Source organism: Microplitis mediator, chromosome 3 (assembly GCF_029852145.1).
Source record: "Microplitis mediator isolate UGA2020A chromosome 3, iyMicMedi2.1, whole genome shotgun sequence".
NCBI classification, from domain to species: domain Eukaryota; kingdom Metazoa; phylum Arthropoda; class Insecta; order Hymenoptera; family Braconidae; genus Microplitis; species Microplitis mediator.
In genome coordinates this window covers 19,468,374-19,493,129 of record NC_079971.1, presented here as the reverse complement: position 1 = coordinate 19,493,129, position 24,756 = coordinate 19,468,374, and the positions used below count along the sequence as shown (strand labels likewise).

The window sequence follows — 24,756 nt, the reverse complement described above, 5'->3', positions numbered from 1 at the left end:
TTCAAACAGAAAATGATCTTTTTGGCTTTGATCTTCGATATTTCAGGTACCAATGATCGCATAGAAAGTTGAAGGGCGGCGTTGAAAACTTGAATAAATTCCCTACAAGACCCTGTCATCATTTTTTGAAAAAAAAATTTTTTTTTATTTTTAACTTTCATCAGAAGTGAGTACCAAAAAATGACTTTTTTTGGTTTTTTAGTAAATCAACCGCTACTCTGCAAATATCGATAAAAAAAATAATGTTGCCAGGGACTTTTTTAGCTTAATGTACCCCCAAGACCCCTGTAAATTTTTAAATTGATTTATCGAACCGTTTTTTGGGAATCATCGATCAAAGTTTAGCTAAACAATTAAAGGAGCAAGTTTTGTTCCTTTAATTGTGTAATCATAATCAAAATGAAAAAATTTTTTATTTTCGACTTTTCTCAAATTTTTGCGTTGGTAACTCAGCAAATGCAAGGAAATGACAAAAAAAATCGAAGAAAAAAAAAAAATTGAAACTTGTTTTTTGTGTTCTAAATTTTTTTTTTGAAGGCTGATATCTCTGCGACAAATCGTCCTACAAGGTTAAAAAAAAAACCAAATTGAAGCTTAATAAATTTGCTAAACGATGTATGCATTCGTTTAGTTGAAAGAATTTTTCCGCGGTCCGTGGGCTCTTCGGAAAAAAAAAAAATTTAGAAATTTTTTGGCTCGCGGTATTTCTCATGTTTGCGCAATAATTGGAGCTTTTAAAAAATGTTGAAAAAAATACACCTAAACTAGAGATTTCAAGCTATAAAATGCTTTTTTTAAATTTTCGATACGATTTTTTTTCACCAAGTTACAGCCTTCCAAAAATCACTAAAAAATTTATAAAATTTTTCTGCTCCTTTAATTTTTTGCATTAGTGTATTTATTAACATTTAATAAATTATTGTTAGAGTGAATGTGTTCTTTTTTTTACGGTGCGCCGTGAAGATCGTTCATAACCAAATAACGCTATAAAGCTTCTTAATAAAGATACGATACTGAGTATTGAACATAAACACTTAATTTAAGATATATTTATGTAAATATTAATTTACCATAGATGTTATATTTTTTGCATTCTACAAATTTTATTTTTCATTCTTAACTTCAAAATTTATTATGCCTTAAGATCACGTCTCAAAATAAAAATAAATGGAATTTTTTTTTTATCAAATTTTTACGTTGTTTTAACAATCTATTGAAAATTATTGCAAAATGTTATTTTATGCACTCAAGTATGTATATAATTATTCCTTAATTTCGTATGTATGAAGCGATAACTAAATGAGTAATTGTTTTATCTATCTAATATACTCAGTTTGTTGTCGCTATACTTTAAAAATAGTATAAAACTGAATTTCCCAACAACAACAAGTTAAATTCTACTTGATTATTTTTTAAATCTTATATAGCTTGCTTTCAAATTTTAAAGTCAATTCAATTTAATTATAATTTTAGTGTTGAAGGAATAAGTACTTAAAATTAAACTCAATAAAACGGAATTCATAAAACGTCCATTATTAATTACACCATGGTGAGAAATAGTAATGAAAATATGAAAAGAAATCCAATTGAGACTGCAAATCTTATAAGTCGACTATTTTTTTGGTTCGTTTGATTTTTTTTTTGCTGTGCTTGTTAATTTTATGTTAAGTCAAATGTGTATTGAAATTGACGCAATTATTATCATTAATAGGTGGACATTAAAACTATTTAGAAAAGGTAATCGAGGTGGACTTAATTTGAATGATCTTTATGCCCCAGCAGCTTGTGATAAATCCGAAAGTGTGACAAATAAGCTGGAAAAGTATGCTTTTATTTTAATTATTTTAAAGAGTCATAAAATAGTAATAGTAATTCATAATTCATTAGGTCATGGAATTATGAAGTAGAGAAAAGTATGAGCGAAGGGAAAACCAAGGTTTACAATGGACGTAAAATGAAATTATCAAAACCGAATTTCATCAACGCAATCCTTCGAACATTTTGGCTAGAAAACTTATACATTGGATTAACATTACTCTTTCAGATAATAATTTTACGTAATATACAGCCTATTTTTCAGGCTCGTATAATAAGTTTTTTTAACTCACGAAGTTTACAACATTCAACAACACAAAATGAAGCTTTGAGTTATGCAGGTGCTCTTATTACTACGACACTTGGCACTATATTTATTATGCACCACATGAATGTTAAGAGTCAAAAACTTGGAATGAGAATTCGAGTTTCATGTTGTTCACTTATTTATAGAAAAGTAAGTCGATTTCTTTATATATATTAGGGTGCTTCAAAAAATAACTTTAATTTTTTTTTCGCTCTTACCCCCTGAAACGTTAGTGGTTGCCGAGAAAAAAAGTCCTCCCAAAAGATGGGCTCTCTAGCTCAACTCTAAGAGGTCGCTATTTTAATTTTAATTTCCCATCTGATTAACATGTAAAAATTAATTCTATCATTCAAAGTGTAATTACCCGTAAGCTCAATATTTTTCAAATATATTTTTAAATTTGAAATACAAAATCGATACTTTTCAGATAGCTTCAAATGGCATCTGAATAATGGTAATTATGACTTGTCATAGGGTTTTGGAAAACTTAAGAACTCAGCTTTAAAGGTATATGTATAAATTTGAAAAATATTGAGCAGCTTACGAGTAATTACACTTTGAACGAAAAAATAAATTTTTGCATATTAATCAGATGGGAAACTAAAATTAAAATAGCGACCTCTTAGAGTTGAGCTAGAGAGCCCATCTTTTGGGAAGATTTTTTTCATAGCAACCACTAACGTTTCAGGGGGTAAGAGTAAAAAAAAAAATTAAAGTTTTTTTTGAAGCACCCTAATATATAGGGAAGAAGGGGCAAAATGAGGTACCTCCCAAATTTTATAAAAAAATAGTATGAAATGAATATGTTATTTTTTATTATCAACTTTAATAAAAGAATACTTAATGACAAAGTACTTGAGATGTATTTCAATAATCAACTTGAAAACATTTACAATTTTAAAATCAAAATAACTTAAAATAATTTTTTAATTTATTACTTATTATAATTTATTAATTTATCACTTTCAGCAATATATAATTGTTTTTTTAAAAATATCTTCTTTAGAATTAGAACTAACTTAAATTTTTTACTTTAAAGTTAATAATAAATTTAGTGATTAACAAATGAAAAATTAACAATTCAAAGTAATAAAATATTTAAGAAATAAAGAGTATAAAGTATATTATAAAATACATTACTTATGTGAAATTAAACATAAATCATTATGCTATAAGTAGAATATTTGTTTTTACTTAATTTTTTTTTCTTTTTTTTTAATGAAACAGAGTCTACGTTTGAGTAAGTCATCTCTTGATAGTACTGCTGACGGTCAAATAATCAACCTTTTAAGTAATGACGTGAACCGCTTTGACGTGTTACCTATATTTTTTAATTATCTATGGATTATGCCAATACAAGTAAGGTTTTTAAACTATGACATCATAATATAAGGATTTTAAGTAAATTAAATCAAATGAAAAAATTCCTTTTTTTTTTTCTAATATAAAGGTTATCATTGTCGGTTGCATAATGTGGCAAATTATTGGAATTTATACCCTCGTAGGTTTTGTAACGATGTTATTACCCTCAATTCCGATGCAAGGATACGCTTTATTAATCAGCGGAAAACTTCGAAAACTCACCGCAAAATTAACTGACCGCAGAATTCAGCTTATAAGTGAAATAATTGATGGAATTCAAGTATTGCACTGAAAAATTATTTTTTTTTGAATGAATGGTGTTATAGTAACGTCGGACTATGTTGACCGTGCCTTACGGAAATTAATATAAACATGTGTTCAAAAATTACTATGGCCATGATAAAATTCACAATTGCTACAGTAATTAAATAATTAGGGAGACCGCTTTGCCCCACCCTCCCCTTCTTATGAAAGGGTCTGGATTCGATTTTCAGTTCGCACTATCTGATTATTTTTCTTAATTTATCTTTCATTGAGATGGTTCCTTTCTAATCCTTCCCGATCCCCTCCTATCCTTATTCTCCTTTCTTAATATGAAAATGTTTGAACGATTCACGTATATATTCCCGTATGTGTGAGTGCATGAACACATCCGTTCCTGCTTTACGGCATTATTTAATGTAATTTAAAAATCTAGAACGCTTCATAATTTTACGTGTAATCCTTTTTTAAGGATGACATTAGTTATTAGCTAAAGAAAGTAGTAGAAGTGTGCGAATCATGTTCAAATCGAATCGAATCGAATAACTGTCCGATTCGGAAATCGAATTACTTGATGGGCGTCGGATTGAAAAACACTAGAAGACTTTTCATCCCAGAACATAAAAAAAAAATCTGTCTATCGGTTAACCCTGCAGGCCAGCCCCAAAACTTCCCGCTGTTTTCAAGCTCCTTGAGCTCAAGGAACTAGAAAACATTATTGTAGATACATTTTCGAGCTCTTCGAGCTCGAAAATACTTTTGTCTGCCATTGTTTTCTAAAAAAACATTTTTTAGCATTTCTTTCTCCCACGATATCTCGTGGACGAATATTAACCGATTTTGATGATTGAGGCGGCAATCGACGCGTTTTATTAAGTTCTAGAGCTGATTAGATTTTAAAATCGAATGATTCAATTTTTCTGTAGATATCTGAAAAAAAACGTTTTTCACTATTTTTTTAATCAACGATATCTCGTAAACGAATTGACCGATTAAGACGGCTGAGGTAGCAATCGACGTGTTTTATTGAGCTCTAAAGCTGATTAGATTTTGAAATTGATCGATTCAAAAGTTTTCACAATATCCAAAAAAAAAGAAAAAAAAAATTTTTTTTTTTCGTATTTCTTAAATATCTCAGAGTTTATTTAACTAAATGCACGGAAAGAAAATTATGGGAAGTATTGCTATGCATTATGGGAATGGTTCCCATAATGGTATGGGAATAGTACCTATACTACTATAGGGATGGTTCCCATATATTATGGGAACCATCCCCATAATAGTATGGGAATGATTCCCATACCATTATGGGAATGGTTCCCATAATGGTATGGGAATGGTTCCCATAATGATATGGGAATGGTTCCCATACCATTATTGGAATGGTTCCCATAATATTATGAGAACCATTCCCATATCATTATGGGAACCATTCCCATAATGGTATGGGAATCATTCCCATACTATTATGGGAATGGTTCCCATATTGGTATAGGAACTATTCCTATAATATTATGGGAACTATTCCCATAATGTTATGGGAACCATCCCTATAATATCACTAAATTTTTTTTTTTGCACAATAGTGTAGAAATTTCCCAAAATTTGAATTTTCTTGAATGTTTTGTGCTGGCAAAAAATTCTTGTTAAAACTTTTAATGTTTTTTTGCCAAATACGATTTTTCTTTTCAATGTTTGAATTTTTGTTTTTATGTTTAATAATATTTCTGTGTATTGTAGAAGTGATTACCACACTTCTTTAAATTAATTTTTTCATGATAATATGGGAACCATTCCCATAATATTATAGGAATGGTTCCTATAATAGTATGGGAACTATTCCCATAATATTATGGGAATGATTTCCATAATGGTATAGGAACCATTCCAATTGCATTATGGGAATCATTCCCATAATATTATGGGAATAGTTCCCATACTATTATAGGAACCATTCCCATAATATTATGGGAATCATTCCTATAATTTATAGGAATGATTCCCATAATATTATAGAAAGTATTCCTATAAAATATAGGAATCATTCCTATAATTATAGGAACTATTCCTATAGTGTTATGGGTATCATTCCCATAATTATAGGAACTATTCCTATAATTATGGGAAACATTCCTATAATTATAGGAACCGCTCCCATAATTTATGGTCGTAATTCCTATTATGGTATAGGAAAAAATTTCACAAAATTATGGGAACCGCTGCCATAATTTTCTTTCCGTGTAGTCTAAAAATTTTTTGAAAATCTAAGTTCAGAAGATATCTTTCGATTGCCGCAAGAAACATCTAAATCGGTTCATTCATCAAAAAGATATGAGAGGTTTACATCCACACACACACACACACACACACACACACACACACACACACGCGGTTTTTGAAAATCGGGGTGAAACCAATAACTTCCCGAATTTTTTGAAAATCGTCGATCTTCTCACCGGGAAGGTAAAAATCTGTCTATCGGTTGACCCTGCGGGTCAGCCCTAAAACTTCCCGCTGTTTTCGAGCTCCTTGAGCTCGAAAACTTTGTCTTGAATACATTTTCAAGCTCATTGAGCTTGAAAATACTTTTGTGTGCCGTTCTTTTCGAAAAAAATAGTTTTTTACCAATTTTTCTCCAACGTTATCTCTCAAACGAATAAACCGATTGAGACGGTTGAGGTCACAATCGACGCGTTTTATCAAGTTCTAAAGCTGATCAAATTTTCAATTTGAATTATCGAGTTGTTTTTGAGATATTTCAAAAAAAATAAAAAATTTTTTTTTTTTAATTCTTTCGACAACGGTTTATCTTGAACGAATGAACCGATTTTGATGGTTGAGGTGGCATTCGACGCGGATTATAAAGCTTTAGAGCCCAGTTGATTTTGGAATCAATCCATCCAGCACATTAAAAGTAATCCAAAAAAAACATTTTTGAAAAAATTTTATTTTTGGATTATCTCTGAGCAAGCCCTACCGATCAAGCTCAATTTCTCACAACTTTAAGATATTGACAAGCCGCGTCGAATGACACCTTAAAGTTCAAAATCGGTTTATCCGTTCAAAAGATACAGGTATTTACATACGTACGTACATACATACATACATACATACACTCGGACATCATCTTGAAATTAATCAGAATGGCTTCCTAGGACCTCAAAACGTCGACATCTGATGAAAATTCGATTTTCGTAAATCGGACCGGAACCAATAACTTCCCGAATTTTTGAAAATTTACAATTTTCTTAGCGGGAAGTTAAAAAAGAGTTTCGTCGTCATAACAAAAGACGGGATATTACACGGAGAAAAAAATATCGCCAGAATGACTATCCAATGTATCCTCAAATGACGTATCGTCAGACTAACGATTCGTATAACTAATTTAGGAATACTCTCATATTAATTTAATAATCTATAGTATCGTTAAAGTAAAGATACGTTTTTGGGTTAGGTTAAGTATTCGTTTATTTAATTTAACAATACGACGAATAGCCTTTGTAACTATATGTAGTTTCGTTGATATAAGTATCTGTATAGCCAGCGTGAGGATCCGTATAGCTAAATTGGCTATACGTATCGTTGTTCTCGGTTGCCGGATGCCTAAATACAGAGTTTGCGCAATAGTCATGTCAGCGATTCATAAAATGCCTAAAATAAGGATACGGATCGTCATTTTGACGATCCACTGTGAGGATACTCTGTATAGCTGAATTGGCTATACGGCGTATCGTTAAGTAAGATGACTATACAGCGTATAGCCAGAACAGCGATACGTATACTCAATCTGGCGATATTTTTCTCTCCGTGTACGAAAGTTTTTGTTATAGTGACAAACAATTAGCTTACGGTAACAAATTAATTTGTTGTAGTAGAATACGAAATGATATCGTAATTACAAAGTGAATTAGTTATGAGAATACATGATATAAATTATAAAAATTTCGTTGTATTTTAACGTCGGCATTTGTTACCGTAAGTCATCTTACCCATAATGTTCAAGATCAGCTTAAGTTAAAACTGGTGGGGGAAGGAATAGTGTGGGGAGTATCGCGTGTCTTGAGCAGATCTTGAGCAAGCCATACGCAAGTATCTGCTGCAAGTTTTTTGGGCAAGAAATGCGACAGAAACTTTTGGCTGCACCATATGTTAGAAATATCTTAATATTCTTGCCTACAATACCATGAGTAAATCATGTAAGGTATCGGCGGGTAACAAGGTCTAGCTAAGGGAGATTTTAAATAGAATCGAAAATATTGCATTTAATTATGGAAATGTATCATTAATCTTTAGTTCAATACATTAGCCATAAAATATAATGAACTAATGGTAATTTTTACCATAAACAAACAAAAAATTAAACATTTATAAAAACCATAAGAATAGGCCTTATTTTACTACGGTAGGGCAATAAGGCCTACGGGTTAAACAAACTGGAATAGTTTAATTATACTTAATAAAATTGGTATTAGAGATGAACCATCACTTAAACTTAGCAACAATACTTTTTAAGAGTCAGAAGACTAGATTGCTTTGCTCAACAGCACTTAAAACTATCAGTATCCTTTTAAAGCGTCAGAAGACTAGATTGTTTTTTATGATTTTTTCTGCACTACGACATCATATGACAAATAATGAAATATAGAAGACAGGGAACGTGGTATCGGGACTCTATAAACTTGTCTTAACATCTCTATGGAAAACCCTTCTACTAGAGTAGCCTTTAGCAGAGGCGATTATTTCAAATATTATTTCTGTCACTTAGGCCTTATGACTCGACAGGCCTTATTACCTACGGGTACGCTTACAATTTTTAAGTCAGTTCCTTGCTAAGCAATCTTGTGCAGGGCACATACGTAGAAGGAGACATGACAAGTTCATGCACTAGTAACTGTGGATCTTGCATAAGGCTCTTGTATAAGAGCACTTTTGTAAGTACGTGTTACTTGGGTAGCTAATGATAATAAAAAAAATTTTAAGTGCTACAAATTCCGTTTGTTACATTAAAAAATCAATTTTTTTAGTGTAATAAAACAGTTTTATTACAGTTGTAATCCATTTCCAAGCTCAACAAACAATTTACTATCACCATAAAAATATTTTAATCACTCCGAATGTTTCGTTATCAATATATATTAAGGCAGAAATTTGTTACCATGAATTATCTTATCTTATGAAAAAATTTTTCCGTGTATGTGCGGTACTTTTGAAAACCCCTGTATATATGACACCTTACCGTCTTAAATAAAAATATTTCTCCGTATATGAATTAATTTAAAACAATATACATTCGTCCTGTTATTACAATTTAATAATTATATAATACTTGTATTATGTAGGTAATCAAAATGTACGCATGGGAAAAACCATTCAATAGAATAATTTCTGAAACAAGATTAGCTGAAGTTAAAAAAATACATAGCTCGTTGAATGTTTTTGCTTTGTATAACGCTTTGATAGTTTTTACCGAACGAACGGCGCTTTTTGTGACACTTGCTATTTTTGTATGGATGGGAAATTCCATAAAAGCCGAAGTCACATTTCAACTGTCAATTTATTTCCATATATTACAGTTAGTGGTAGTTACTTTTGTTCCACAGGCACTGATATTAAGTAGTGAAGCTGTTATTTCGGCAAAGAGAATAGAAGTATTGATTCATTTATACTAAAAATTTTTTATGCTTATATAATTTATTAATTTTATTGTAGGAATTTTTGTTACTCGAGGAAATAACTAAAACTCAGCAAGATTTAACAAAAATACTTAAGTCAACAGACATAATTGATCCGGCTAAATTATCTTCAGTAAAAACACCGAATGCGGTGAGAATAGAGTTATATAAAGTTTCAGCTAATTGGATAGTCGGGCAGTTGCCTCCGACATTATGTGAAGTAACATTAAATATCAAAGGTGGAGACTTGTGCGCTCTGGTCGGTCCGGTTGGTTCGGGCAAATCTTCGTTGCTAAATTTGTTGTTGCAAGAGCTACCAATTGGCGCTGGAATAGTTGGACTTTATCAGTTCAAAAATGAAAACTCAAATGTTTTTAAATCCAAGCGCAGATTTATACAAGACAATCCTGATATGACGATATCATACGCAAGTCAAAGTCCGTGGCTTTTTTCAGGAACTGTGAGAGAAAATATTCTCTTTGGGCTCGATTACAATGATAAGCGATATCAAGAGGTTAAAGTATTAATTTTTTTTTTTTATTTATTAAATATTAATGTGTAATAGCTTGATGTATGATAATTATAGGTAACAAGAGTATGCTCACTCTTAACAGATTTTGAACAATTACCTGATGGTGACTTAACTACTGTTGGAGAACGTGGAGCATCACTTTCAGGTGGCCAGAGGGCTAGAGTTAATTTAGCGAGAGCAATATATAAACAAGCTGATTTGTACCTTTTAGACGATCCTCTAAGTGCAGTTGATGCACGTGTTAGGCGACATATTTTCGAGGAGTGTATTCTCGAATATCTTCGAGGAAAAACACGAATACTTGTTACTCATCAGCTTAGTTATCTAAAACAAGCCGATACTATTGGCATGATTAAACATGTAAGAATATTAAATATTAATCTAGGGGAAGAGGGGCAAAACGGGGTACTTAACCCTTTTCCGGTTGACCTTGAGTCCCTACTCTCAATTTGAATCGTACGTCTTCGTCTTAAAGCGAGAGAGCGCTAGCCTGTTGAGAAGAGAAGGGGCAGAAAAAATATTAGAAGGGGGCGCATGCATGCCCTACTACGATTAAACTGTAACTCATACATCCTTAACAACGAACTTTGATTAGCGCTACCCCCGTAGAGCTCACACCGATTCATTTCGATACACACTTTCGGGAAAGGGTTAGGGAAATACCAAGTTTTCGAGGACTCAAATACATGTGAAATTTTTCTCAATACCAAATCGTTGATTTTATTAATTAACCGTAACTTTTCAAAATATGACTCAATTTTTTAACAAAATTTAAATTCATTACAAATATTGTCATTTTTCTAGGGACATATGAAATATCAAGGCACTTTCGATACTTTAACAAAAACCAGCTTAGAATTTAACGATTTGCTAAATGCTGTAAAAAGAAATTATAACGAATCATCTGATAAGATAACTGATGATATTGATACTAACAATCTTGTTGAAGACAAAAGTAGTTTTTTAAGATTTGAAAAATCAAGAACTTCACAAGTTTCAGTTAAATCTCAAGATAGTTATCAATTTGTAAGTACACAGAAAAAACAGATATCTTGAGTCAAGAAAATATTTTTGAAGACACACGTTTTCGGGAACTAAGTCAAGATTTTCTTGAGCCAAGAGAATTCGTCTTGGTTGGAGAAGATTTCTACTGTATCTGAGAAAATTTAAGTCTCCAAAAGAATTTTCTTGAATCAAGAATATTTACCTTCAGTCGAGAATTTTTTTTTTTGTGTGTAATATTCGAATTATTTAAAATTTTTCAAGTTTAATGAAAGATTATAATTAAAAATGTTATAATATTAGATGCCCTATCAAAAATTCACTACAGAAGAAGCGGAATCTAATGCAAGAGCTAAATCTGAGTTAATGGAATCAGGGCGATTATCAAACGAAGTTTATTATAAATATTTTCATAAAGGGGCAAATATTTGTACAATCATGCTACTGATAATTATTTATATTCTATCTCAAATAGCTACAAGTGGTGTTGATTACTGGCTTGGCTATTGGACAAACTTAGAAACCATACGAACATCCTATGTCAATTTTAAAAACAACTGTTCACTTTACGGAAATGAATACAAATCTATAGTTAATAATACGTTTTTTCAATCACTTTCAATTCTTGATGATGAAGGTTTTTTGCCTGTAACGTATGCAATTTACATTTATGCGACATGGATTATAGGTTGTATTGTGTTAATTATCGTACGATCCTATTTTTTCATAAATATTTGTATACATGCCGGACACAAATTACATAATAATATGCTTTCAAATGTTCTACAAGGGACAATGTCTTTTTTCCATGCAAATCCTTCTGGTAATATTCGAATAATGTTTTGAATATACCTATTAAATTTTATTAGTTACGATGTCTTGTTATTGAATAAAATATAGAATTTTATTTCAGGACGAATTTTAAACAGATTTTCAAAAGATGTTGGTGCAATGGATGAATTGCTTCCAAGAGCTATGCTCGAAGCTCTTCAAATACTTTTCGTCTTGACGGGAATATTAGTAATTATTATAAGTGTCAATCCTTGGATGGGTGTCCCTATTGTAATCATAGGAATATTATTATATTTTTTACATATTTATTATCTAAAAACAGCCCAAGATATAAAACGACTAGAGGGTATTGGTACGTATCGATTATCAGATAGACATTCAGACACTTATGCTAATAAAAAGTTAAAATATTGAGAAAAATTTTTTTTTTGATGCAGCAAAAAGTCCGGTTTTTTCACACGTTAGCACTACATTAAATGGTTCAACGACTATTAGAAGCCACGGTAAAGATGTACAGTCAATGTTATGTAAAGAATTCGATCAATATCAAGATATTCATACAGGCGCATGGTTTCTTACAATAATTACTGGATCAGCGTTTGGACTTATTCTTGATTTGATTGCTTGTGTCTTTCTCGCGTGTGTTTGTTTTTCATTAATTCTTATAGATTCCGGTAAGAATTATTAACAGTCATCATGTAATTAATAACTTAACTTAAATCTCAACGGTTACATGGGTTCCAGAGGATCCCCCTCGTGTAATTTTTTTAAATTCTATTGAGAATACAAAATTTTGGACGGACAGCTGTGACCCCTGACGGATCCGAATTAGTGTAAATTACCGTAAATTACGGTATTTTAGATAAAATACGGTATTCAGCGGAAAGTTTTAGTATTTCGCGGTAAATTGCGGTATTTTACAGAGAAAGTGCGGTATTTTTTGGTAAATGTGCAGTGTCATCCGGCAAATTTGCTGTATTTCATCGTGAACGTGCAGTTTTACTACAAAATTACAGTATTACGCCGTGAAGTAGAGTATTTCACTGTGTTACGGTAAACATGCCACAAATTGCGGTAAATTGCCGTAATAGACCATATTCTACCGTAAATTACCGTCAAATGCTGCAAATCTGCAGTAAAATACGGGATTTTGCGGTAACGTACGTACGCTAATGTACCGTAATTCGGATCCGATAGGGACAACTTCTTCATTAATCTTATATTAAAGCACATTTATTCTCCAATAATTTTCAACAAAATTAAGTCAACAATATTAAAACTAAAGAAAGTCATTTATTTTTAAGTAAAGAGTCATTTTTTTTTGCCTTAAAGGGCACACCTAGTGTGAAATTTCAAAAGAATCGATTTGTTTTTTTTTTCATTTTTCGATAGATTACACCTCTAAAAATAACATATTAAAATTTCAAATTGATATCTCAAATAGTTTTTGAGTTATAGCCATTTAAAGTGCAGCCGCTCGGCATATAGAGATATTGAGACAATTACGTAATAATGACAATAATGTTGTGATCGACCCATCTCATGAATATTGTATTTTACAATTTATATCAGTTTTCAGTGCAATTAGTAATTTAGTGGTGTGTGAAACTTCGAATAGCACATTAGCTGTAAGTATGATTTTAAACCATTTATAACAGTGAAAATAATCATTTTATCTTTGACCGCGTTTTTCTCGAAATAGCATTTTCCGAATTTGCTGCAGTGATTACTCAAAAACAAATGATCCGATCACTACCGAATTTTTTTCTACATGTTCTATCGATTTTTTGATCTGATCAAAAATCAAATTTTGGCAGGTCAAGAACGACCAAAAATGTGGGTGAAATTCTTTTTTTTTTAAATGCCGCGATTTTGGGAATTTTTGATTTTTTTCTTTGATCGTGGGTCATTGTACAGACAATATCTTCTAGTTTAACGAAAAATTTTTTTTTTTAGATTTCATCCACGGAGGAGGACGGAATTACTGCAGCAGTGAAGAAACATTTTTTTCCGCGCCGTCGGAGATCGTGTATAACTTGAAAAATATTTAATTTTTTTCTTCAAAAATTTCGCTGTATATTCTTAAAACATGTATAAATTTCCTCTTAAAATTTTGAAACAATTAATAGAGTATTTTTTTTAATAAAAATTCCCAAAAATCACTTTTTTTTTGGGTCGTTACACTAGGTGTGCCCCTTAACTATTTTTTTATTTCTCAAAATTAAAATTTATAATTAATATCGATACTAGTTTTTAAAAAAGTGTTTAAATAATATCTCTACAAAATTTCTTCTAAAAATACTAGATAGTTTGATTTATAGGTTAATGCTGAAAATGTGACCGTTGAGGATTAATAAATAATTGTTATATAAAGTAAATAATTTATTTTTTTCTTTAAGAAAATACATTTGGTGGATCGGTTGGTTTATCCATATCACAGTCACTGATGTTGACGGGTATGCTTCAATATGGTGTGAGACAAACTACTGAAGTACAATTACAAATGACATCAGTTGAAAGAATTATTCAGTATTTTAATTTACCAATAGAAAAACCGATGGAGTCATCGAAACCACCGCCAGTTAACTGGCCATGGAGTGGACAAATTGAATGGAAAAATGTTTCTATGAGTTACAAAAATAATGATCCACCAGTATTAAAAGTAATCAAATACTTATACTCAATAATACAATACTCAAAATTCCAATATGACACCGTAACAATTTTCATTGCAAACTTTTGTTTAAGACACTATTTGAAAAGTTATTTCAGTATAAGTCACAAAGACTTACGAGTAATAACATACAAACGATAATATTGCAGCAATATTATTACGGCAATACATTTGACGGTAATTTGCGGCAAAAATACGAAAATTTACCGCAGTTTGCGGAATTTTACCGTAACACAGTCAAATACTTTACTCTATCGTTATTTGGCAATAATTCTGCAAGTTTACCGCAAAATATCTCAGGATTGCCGCAAATTTACGCCGAAATTAACCGTTCCTTTAACGTAAAATACCGTAAAATAAGGTGATTACCGGAATTTATCGCAATGCGGATTTTCCAGGGTATTTACAGCCGTATGTAGAAGCAGACCACTATCGAACTACAGTGGAGTCTCTCTAACTTTCACTGAGACGAATAAAAAATTCCAGGAATTGAAATTCTAGAAGTACCCCTTCTTTTTACTAGAAAGCGTGACTTAAAAAAAGTGTGGGTCAGTCGAAATGACCCACGAGTTTTTAAATTTTAAAGGTTAGGTATTTCCAAAATTAATATATCAATTTTATTGTTGTTAAACTTCTTAAATAGAAAATCAATTATTCCAGTGAAATTCATTTTTCATCAAGTAATTAGTTTTTTTTTTTTTTTTTTAATGATTTTCGCAATATTAAATTTTATTTAACTTAAATGTTTATTTACGTACACGAATTTAGGGTTAGAATACTCAGCTTACGCGCAACGCCTATACGCAGAACCGTGCTTTACCTTTGTGCATGTACAGTTGAGTGACAGAGTGGGAGCACTTCCCCTGCTGTCAGAGGAGAAATGAAGGGAAGTCAAAGTTATAGAACAAAAAAGTTATAAAGACTAGATCGAGTAGTAGATCTACTGTATTGATAAGACTTACGTCAGACTTTAAATACATTGTAATATCGTAAAATAATTTTTTTTCTATTAATTAGAATATTGAGTTGACGATTAAATCAGGTTGGAAAGTGGGAGTAGTCGGTAGAACCGGAGCTGGAAAATCTTCATTGATAGTTGCACTTTTCCGTTTAGCAGACGATGGTCTGAATGGAAAAATAATAATTGACGGTTTAGATACAAGGAGCATTAGTCTTCAAGATTTACGTACAAGTATATCAATAATTCCTCAAGAACCTGTTCTCTTCTCTGAGACTATAAGATATAATCTGGATCCATTTGGCAAGTATACTGATACTGCAATGTGGGATGCTTTAAGAGAAGTCGAATTGAATGACGTAACACTCGATCAATGGGTCACCGAAAGCGGCTCAAATTTCAGTGTTGGTCAGCGTCAATTAATCTGCCTTGCAAGAGCATTGTTAAGAAATAATAAAATTCTCGTTCTTGATGAAGCCACTGCTAATATTGATTCGCAGTAAGTATCATTCAAGTTTCTTATTAGAAAACAGAATATTTGGTAATATTAATATATGAACAACGAACGAGAAAAATGATTCACACTATTCACAATGATTTCAGAACTGATGCTTTAATCCAGCGAGCAATTCGAAAAAAATTTTCAGATTGTACAGTAATAACAATAGCACATCGTTTAAACACAATAATTGACAGCGACAAAATTTTAGTCATGGAAAATGGATATGCTGCGGTATTTATTATTGACATGTTCATGTTTTTTCAAAGAGTCGAAAGCTAATAAATAGTATATTGCGTGGCGAGAGATAAAACAAGACAGTTTCAGACGATGATAATTGACTGCCCGAGCGGAAGACGAGGGCTAATATCACCCGACGTCTGAAATCGTCTTGTTTCATCCCTTGCCATGAACTTGCATTGATACGGAGAGTTTTGATGTCTAAAGTCAGTCGAAAACGGCTAATTTCTGACCGACAACGTGATAAAAAAATAATGGTGTATTTTAAATAACTCGTAAAATTTCTTTAATTTTCCAAACATAGCTGTCAGTTTAGCTAGTTATTAGAATGACATAAATATTTAGGGATTTACAATAAATAAATGCAATTCCAACAAGGGTGAAATGAATCCAAAAACGAATTTAGCGGATAGAAACTAATGAGTTTCTTCCCTATGTAAGAAACTGATCAGTTTCTGCCTGCAAATCGCATTAGTCTTGAATTGGTACAACAGGCATCAAAATTCGCAGTTGCAATGCAGATAATAAATAAATCAATTTTCAGGAGTTTGGAAGCCCGTATGAGTTATTCTTTGAAAAACCTAACAGCTTATTTTTTAAAATGGTCAATCAAACTGGAGATGTGATGGCTAAAAAACTTTCTGAAGAAATTGTAAAATTTCATTGCCAACAAATAGATTCTGCAACAGCCAATAATAAAATTACTCAACAGAAATTTAATATTGACAGCAGTACAATAGTAGAACACTAGAAAAAAGTTCTTGAGCTTTTCTAGAACGTCGACGCAATTTAGATCTCATACATGCACACTTTGTTTTATCTGAAGTTGGATTATGTTAACGTTGCTTAAGGAGCTTGAAAACATTATTTTCGATACATTGGAGCTTTTCAAGGTCAACAATAGTGATGTTGCACGTTCAACACATATGTTTACATATGATTCTATCAGAACTTTTTCCCGGGTTTATTTAAAATCACATCGATTTTTATAAAATCCTTATAGAACTACATAAATTCTTATAAGATTTTTATAAGATCATATAAACTTTTATATGATCATATATCATTATACATAAGCATATAAAACTTTATCTCGTAATTTTATAAAGTTATATATAACTTTGTATAAAATCATATCAATTTTTATAAAGTCGTCACAAAAGTATATTAATTCTTATAAGAACTTTATAAGATCATATAAGCTTTTATGTAATCATATATAATGTTTATATATTTCTTATATGATCAAATGATCACATATAAATTGGATACACGGAGAGCAATTAATTATTGTATCTACAATACAAAAATTGTAATTTTAACTATCTACAATGCTAATAACATTTTTTAGAGGTTATAATGATTAGTATTACTATTGAAAATGATAACAGTTACAATTGATGATGGTAACGGTTACTATCGAAGATGCTAATTGTAATTATTAAAAATTATATTTGTTACAATCGAAGATGGTAACTACTACCATTCGAAGTTGTAAAAATTCTTAACTAAGAATGTGTGTGTGCATGAGTGTGCTCGCGTGTGTGTGTGCATGTGTGCGTGCGTGGGTATATGTGTTCGCGCGGGTGTGTGTGCATGGGAGTGTATGAGTGCGGGTAAGAGTGCGACCGAGTGTGCGCACCCGTGTGTATGTACATGTGTACGCACCCGTGCGTGCATGTGTACGTGCGTAGGTATGAGTGCATGTGTGTGTTTGTGTGTGAGTGAAACTAATCACTTCCCCAGTTAAACAAATTACACATAGACAAGCGTCAGACTATAACGTTTATATATTAATGTTTTATTAGCTTAGATGGTCATCATTATTTAGGCTGATAGTAACTATTACCATCAGGTTATTAAGTTATCATAAATAATTGTAAACTTTAACATATAGATGGTAGATACTACCATTCAGATTGTTTATTTAATAATTCAAATGATATTATCAATAATATAATTCAGTTTAAAAAGTGTAGAGGAAGGTGGCCTAAAGCGGGTCTGTTAACATTAAGAGCCGAGAAAATTTAGTATTTGTATGATAACAATAATGATTTATTTTTTTTTTGATAGAGGATTTATCGAACTTTAAAATCAATGAGCAATATTGTATAAATTTGTATTAATTTATGATTTATTATTAAAATTAAAAAACACTTCCAAAAACCGCTTTGCCCTAGGGGGGGGGGGCTAAAGCGGGTAATCCGTTCGGGCAAAGCGGGTTGGCACTACAATTAAGGGAAATATGCTTATTTTAGATATTTAAATAATAATTTTAGTTTTATTTAATCAGTCTTTAACAACTTAAACGACTAACTTATTTAATATAGCAATACTTCAACATAAATTACTATTTAATCGGTAACTTGTAATTAAATTTTTTTGTTAATTATATAAATAATAATATTCGACTAATTATTCAGTCTTTCGCAGATTTTGGTGTATTACGTACTACGGTACGCACCAGGTACTGGTAAAAAATAATTTTAGACTATTTTAATTAGTCTTTAGCAGTTTTTGCCCTACCCGCTTTGCCCGAGAACACGTTTTTTATCCAAGTGATGCTAAACTCAAATATTTCAAAACAAAACGCTAATATTTTTCTCTCAATTTTAACTTAAATAGGCTCAAATTAATAGAAAATTTTCAGCTTCTAACCCGGTTGAAAATATTCTAAAAGTAATTTTTATTCTCGGCCGAAAATTGGCCGAAAAAAGGCCTAGGTAGTGAACACGAGGCCGAAACTCGCTAGGCCGAAATTTGGCCGAAACTCGTTAGGCCTAAAAATGGCCGAAAAAAGGCCGACAATAAAGCTTAGAAATGTCTGACGCCAGGCACGAGGATTTATACTATTATTATTATTATATTTGATTGGATAGAATAGGAATAATTGAATTTATCAAATAGTGATTTAATTGTCCGGTAAAAGTGAATTATATATGGCGATATATTAAAATTTCCAATATATACAAAGGCATGTATAAAAATTTCAACTAAATTAAAAAGAAAAAAAAAGACACTCCATTTCTGTATTTTTTTTTTTTTTTTTTTTTTTTTTTTTATGATGATGCGGAAATCAATCAGATTTTCGATCATATTAATTTCTAACCGAGTAGAAATTTTTAATTTAGGGAAAAATCGCTATAAATATCAACCGAACGCACACGATTTAGTGGGATTCCAACCCGGGACTTAACGAACGAAAGACCGACGCTTTAACGACTAGGCTACGCTACCGACAGTGACTGCTAAGTTTACTTGTGCTATATGAGATTGTAAGAATAACTCACTTTTGAAACAGTAAAATATAATTGAAAATATATTATTAGTAATAACAAAAAAATTTCTTATTTTTTTTTCGTGTGCTATATAATCCTGCGTGTAAGTAATTGTGATATGTGTAATTTTGGTTATATAGTTATGTATAAAATTATTTAAAAAATATATAGGCTCTATATATGGCCATGTACCCCCATGAAAAAAATTTAAAAAAAAATATATTTTTCATATTTAAAAAATGTATTAAAAATATATCTTAGAATATATAAAAAATACATGTATAAAAATATATTTTTAAATATAGCAAAAATATAGGTATGGTGAGATAAAAAAATATATTCGTAATATATTTTAAATTTATAAAAAATATAATTATAAAAATATCAAAGAATTATATAAAAATATGTTTTTCTGTTAATCATCAACATAGAAAAAGAAATATAAAAAGTTTATGTAAAAAACATATTTTTTATATGTTTTTCCTTACATTGTTGATTAACTTAAAAATATATTTTTTATATTTTCATAAGTTTATTTCTTATAGATTTAAAATATATTACTAACATATTTTTATACATGTATTTTTTTATATATTCTAAGATATATTTTTAATATATTTAAAATATAGACCAAAATCGGCCAAAAGTTAGCTATTTAAAATATATTTTTTATGTAATTTTAATATTTTTTTTTATGGGGGTATACACTGTAAAAAAAGATTCCTGACGTCAAACCAGATTCGTTTGGCTCAAGTACTCCGTGCGTTTGGATACAGCCAAGCGCGTCAAGCGATTGAGTCTACCGCCCTCTACGTTTGACAGTATATTTTGCTTCAACTGAGAGTTTCTTGAGGGAAGGTACCAAGTCGTTTGAACTAACTCTATAGTATTTGATATAACTCAATAACTTTTTTCATTTAAAAAAAAATAGAAATTAGTTCAAGTCATTGAAACTGTTGATACAATAATGATTTTTGTTTTATATAAAATAATTAAAAATTTCACTCAAAGTAAATTGTAAGGTGATTGAAGGTATGAATTTTCAGTTAAGTCAAAATTTTATTAAAGCAAATGAATTTTAGTGTTGAAAGTAATATTTTTGTAGGTCCGTTGAAACTGTCCTTGCAATTGATTCAATAAAAAATCGAATTGTTTCAAGTTGCTGTATTGCTTTGATTAAAAAAAAAAGTAATCTGCATCAAGTGAATATTGCCTTTAATTATTTCATCAATAATTAATTTTTAAAAAAATTTTTTTTCTTACGTATTTTTTATTTTTGATTTTATTGTTTTTATTATTATTATTATTATTATTATTACTATTAGTATTATTATTGTTTTTTTTATTAGGTATTGGGACAATTACATTATATTATTATTATTATATTATATACATTACACTTTACAATTAATTCCGACATACTCAGTTTTTAGTGAAAAATTAAATAATCGCAGAATTGGTATCCGGAGGAATCGAACCCAGCACCTTACGCGCGAGAGTCAGGCGCTTTACCGCTACGCTACGGGACCAGTAGGAAAGTTTGAGTTTAGTTGTGCTTCTAGTACTTTGTTCTTATATTGAATGGATATATACAGTCAATTGCTTATACATTGATCTAAACGTGATAAATATGTGACTCTTTTTATAAATAAATTTTTTTATTTAACCGATAATATAAAGACTTTCATTCAAATATAGTTCGATATTTTGTAACGAATACATTTATATTCTTGTCAAATATTTTGCAGTTTTAATGTGAGTGCGTCAAATTATTCCTACAACCTTGTTGGATTCTCTCTCCAAGAAACTCGACGGTTGACATGACACGTTCGGTATTATAGGAAACTACTTTTGTTTCATTGAAACAAGTGAAGTTGTCAAACTAAACGTTTCAAGAGTTTCAGTTAAATTTCTAAAAATTGAAGAGTTTGCGTTAACAAGTTTTTATTTTTGAATCAAGTACATCCAAAATTTAATTAAAATATATTTTACTTTTCAATCAAATGTTACTTTAATTACGGTCAAACTTAAAAACTTTTAACATAAACGCTTAAGCAATTTCTCATAATCGAGTAGAGATTTTCATTCAATAAAAATGATTTTCTTGAGACAAACTAGTTTTCGTTGGTTCAAACGAATTTGGTTTCACTGAAGATGAAATTTGTCAAACTCTTAGGGAGTTTGATGTCAGTACCTTATTTTTTACAGTGTAGGTCATATGTAACTCATTTTTTCTGTATGATTAACTACTATGCTTACACTGTAAAAAATTTGCAGAGTAAAAGCGGAGTAAACGTGGAGTGAATGATTTTCTATTTCTTTAATCCCCAGGAGTGAATTTCATTCCAAAGGGAAGTTTTAGAACATATTAATTATAAAAAAAATTACTAATACGTATAGTGAAGTTAGGTCTTTTATATTTAGACATTTATATTGACTACGGAATAATTACGAGCTCCCTTTACATATGTTCATAAGAAATAACTGTTTAAAATTATAATCTGTTAATAATGAAAAATCTTGTTCGTATAGAGTTAAAGAAATCGATTTTTCATTTTTGCTCATAAATATATTTTCACTGAGCCACGAACTGTCACATAACTTACAACAATGATACCACGAAAAAAAATTTTATAGTGTACCAAAATATAAACTATTCCCATAAAAACTATGTTTCTCTAATTATTAAATAATTAAATGTTTCCACTATGTCTTATATAAAATTATAACTTAAGTTATACTACACTAATTAGTGAGTTACTAAAACATTTTAAAAATTGAAAACATAATTTTTCTCAAAATTTTCAAATACATTTTTAAGTTTCACAACTTGAAAATTTTATATGTTCTATTTTGAGTTGCATAAAAATTTTTATATTAGTTTTTAAGACAAAAAAAACATAACTTTTGCATAGAAATAAATTAATTCAGTTTAATTCGGATTCTGAACCAGAAATTGGAGAATTATTTTCGAATTAATCAGAATTAAACCGAATAGAATTATTTAAATTCGTTTTAATTTGGACAAATTCTGGTTTTCCTACCCATGTAAAAAAAATTCGTTCCAAAAAGATTCCAAAAAAGTTCCGTATGTGAAACTTCCAAACATGAGACAGATTAGAACTTCGAATGGAACTTTTTTGGAACGTCAGTAATTTGATGGTAAAAAAAAAAGTTTTATGAGCAAATTTAGACTCAAAAAAAGACGGTTTTAGAAATTTTTTGGAATTTTTTATGGACATTCCAAAAAAGTTCCAGAATCATCAATTTTGACTTTTTAATGGACTAAAAAATGCATTCCAAAACATTTCAAAATCACTACTTTTGCATCTTTTGTAAACTAAAGACGTTCCAGAGAGATGCCAAAATAGTTCAAAAGCCAGTACTTTTGAATTTTTGATAGAACTAAAAAAAAAGTCCATAAAAAATTCTAAAAAAGTTCCGAGAACGTCCTTTTTCGTCTCTAAATTTGCTCATAAAAATTTTTTTTTACCATCAAAATTACTAACGTTCCAAAAAAGTTCCATTCGAAGTTCTAATCTGTCTCATTTTTAGAAGTTCCACATGCGGAACTTTTTTGGAATCTTTTTGGAACGAATTTTTTTTACACGGGTACCGAATAAGACAGAATTCATTTTTAAGTTAGGTACCGAATTAACAGAATTTATCTGAATTTAATAGAATTAAAAATTTAATTCTGTTTAATTCGATCGAATTCAGTTGTTTAATTAGGGCAGAAGAGTGATAAAAGGAATAAGCAGCAATGCATTGTCCTTCATTGTTTTGATATTTATGTGTGTGATAAATTAAAGATAGACAGTGTAGATACCAAAAATTAAAAGTTAGAATTTAGAAAAAGATCTTAAAAAGACTGATAAAAGACTATTGATAGATATTACAAAGTGAAAATGCTTATAAAAAAAATATATAGTATATTAATATATTAATATATAATAATTTAGAGATCAAAGTACGCATCGTATAAAGTAAAATTAATTTAAGATAATATAATGTAATAGAATGTAAAAGAAGCAAATTTATGTAAGATTATATGTACCCAGTCCTATTTCTAGGCTTTAAAAGCTGAAATAAATAATTATAATAAAAAAAAAAATAATATTCGTTTCATTGAAATTTTTATATATTTTTTCAACAACAAATATATAAAAAATATAACATGTATGATAGTAAATTAATATTTACAGAAACATATCTTAAATTAATTTACGACGATAAACAACACACAGTAAAAAATATTGTGTATTTGTGTCGAAAACGGTTTGTGTTAAACTAACACAAAGTTTGTGTCACTTTTTGTAACATAAAAAATGTGTTATACACTCTTTATTAACACATTTTGTGTGTTACTGTGGAATTCTTTGCGCCCTCTTGTGGCGATATTTCAACATAATCTTTGTGTTAAAAAGGGGTTACACAAAGTTTGTGTCGAAATTTCAACACAAATTTTGTGTCAACCGTTTTTAACACACAAACTGTGTTGATTTTACACAATATTTTTTACTGTGCATGCTTGATATAACATGAATTTCATTTCATCACTACTATTTTCTATGATTCTTTCAGAGTACCTAAATCAGTTATATCATGCTCTACAGAAAAATGAGAAAAACTATATAACTAAAATGATAATTATTTTTATATTAATAAGTTTAAAGGTTTCCGATATGTATGAAGACTTTAATCTTATTCGACGAATTGTACTGACTTATCAACATTGAATATAGATCACCTAGGCCCTATAAATTTAGCAACACATCCATTTCAATCAATTTTTGAAAAACTTTATGCGCCATTTTAAGCTTTTTTATTTAAAACTCAACACAAAAATATTTGTTTATGTTCAGTACTCAGTATCGTATCTTTATTAAGAAAAGTTATAGTGTTATTTATTGATAGACGATATTCACGGCACGCCGTAAAAAAAGATACACGGAAAAAAAATTCACGGATTTTTTACGATTTAACTATCGTAATTTTCATTATATAGTATTGTAACGCTGGACTATAAGTTTTCAATAATAATTTTTACAATAGACTATCGTAATTTTTATTTTATAATTTATACTACTACCAGAAAGAAAAAATCAGATACTATAGAGTAAATTATACAAGTTGTGTTAACATAAATTCTAATACAACTATCGTAAAATGAATGAGTCGGTAATGTAGAATTTCTTTAAATATAAAATAATAATTAGAAGTCAATGGAGTAAAATATATTTTCTTAAAAAAGTAGAACTTATAATTAATAAAAAAGAAAAATTTATCATTTGGAATTTTTTTTTTTTTTTTAACAGTTAAATTGAGAAGGAAAATACAATCTCGAAATAAAAATAAAACATG

The 24,756-nt window shown here is 29.9% G+C and overlaps 1 protein-coding gene across 1 annotated transcript; it reads left to right on the top strand.

Moving 5' to 3' along the window:
• The first annotated feature begins 1,383 nt into the window (after positions 1-1,383).
• LOC130664625 (ATP-binding cassette sub-family C member 4-like) lies at positions 1,384-17,254 on the top strand. The gene is made up of 16 exons (XM_057464625.1): positions 1,384-1,623; positions 1,712-1,822; positions 1,888-2,272; positions 3,350-3,481; positions 3,573-3,764; positions 9,085-9,393; positions 9,455-9,931; positions 10,004-10,309; positions 10,754-10,975; positions 11,255-11,774; positions 11,865-12,095; positions 12,181-12,417; positions 14,143-14,405; positions 15,435-15,874; positions 15,979-16,108; positions 16,659-17,254. Exons 1-16 carry the CDS (start codon positions 1,547-1,549, stop codon positions 16,863-16,865), a joined length of 4,239 nt encoding a protein of 1,412 aa, XP_057320608.1. The 5' UTR covers positions 1,384-1,546; the 3' UTR covers positions 16,866-17,254.
• Positions 17,255-24,756: the final 7,502 nt, after the last annotated feature.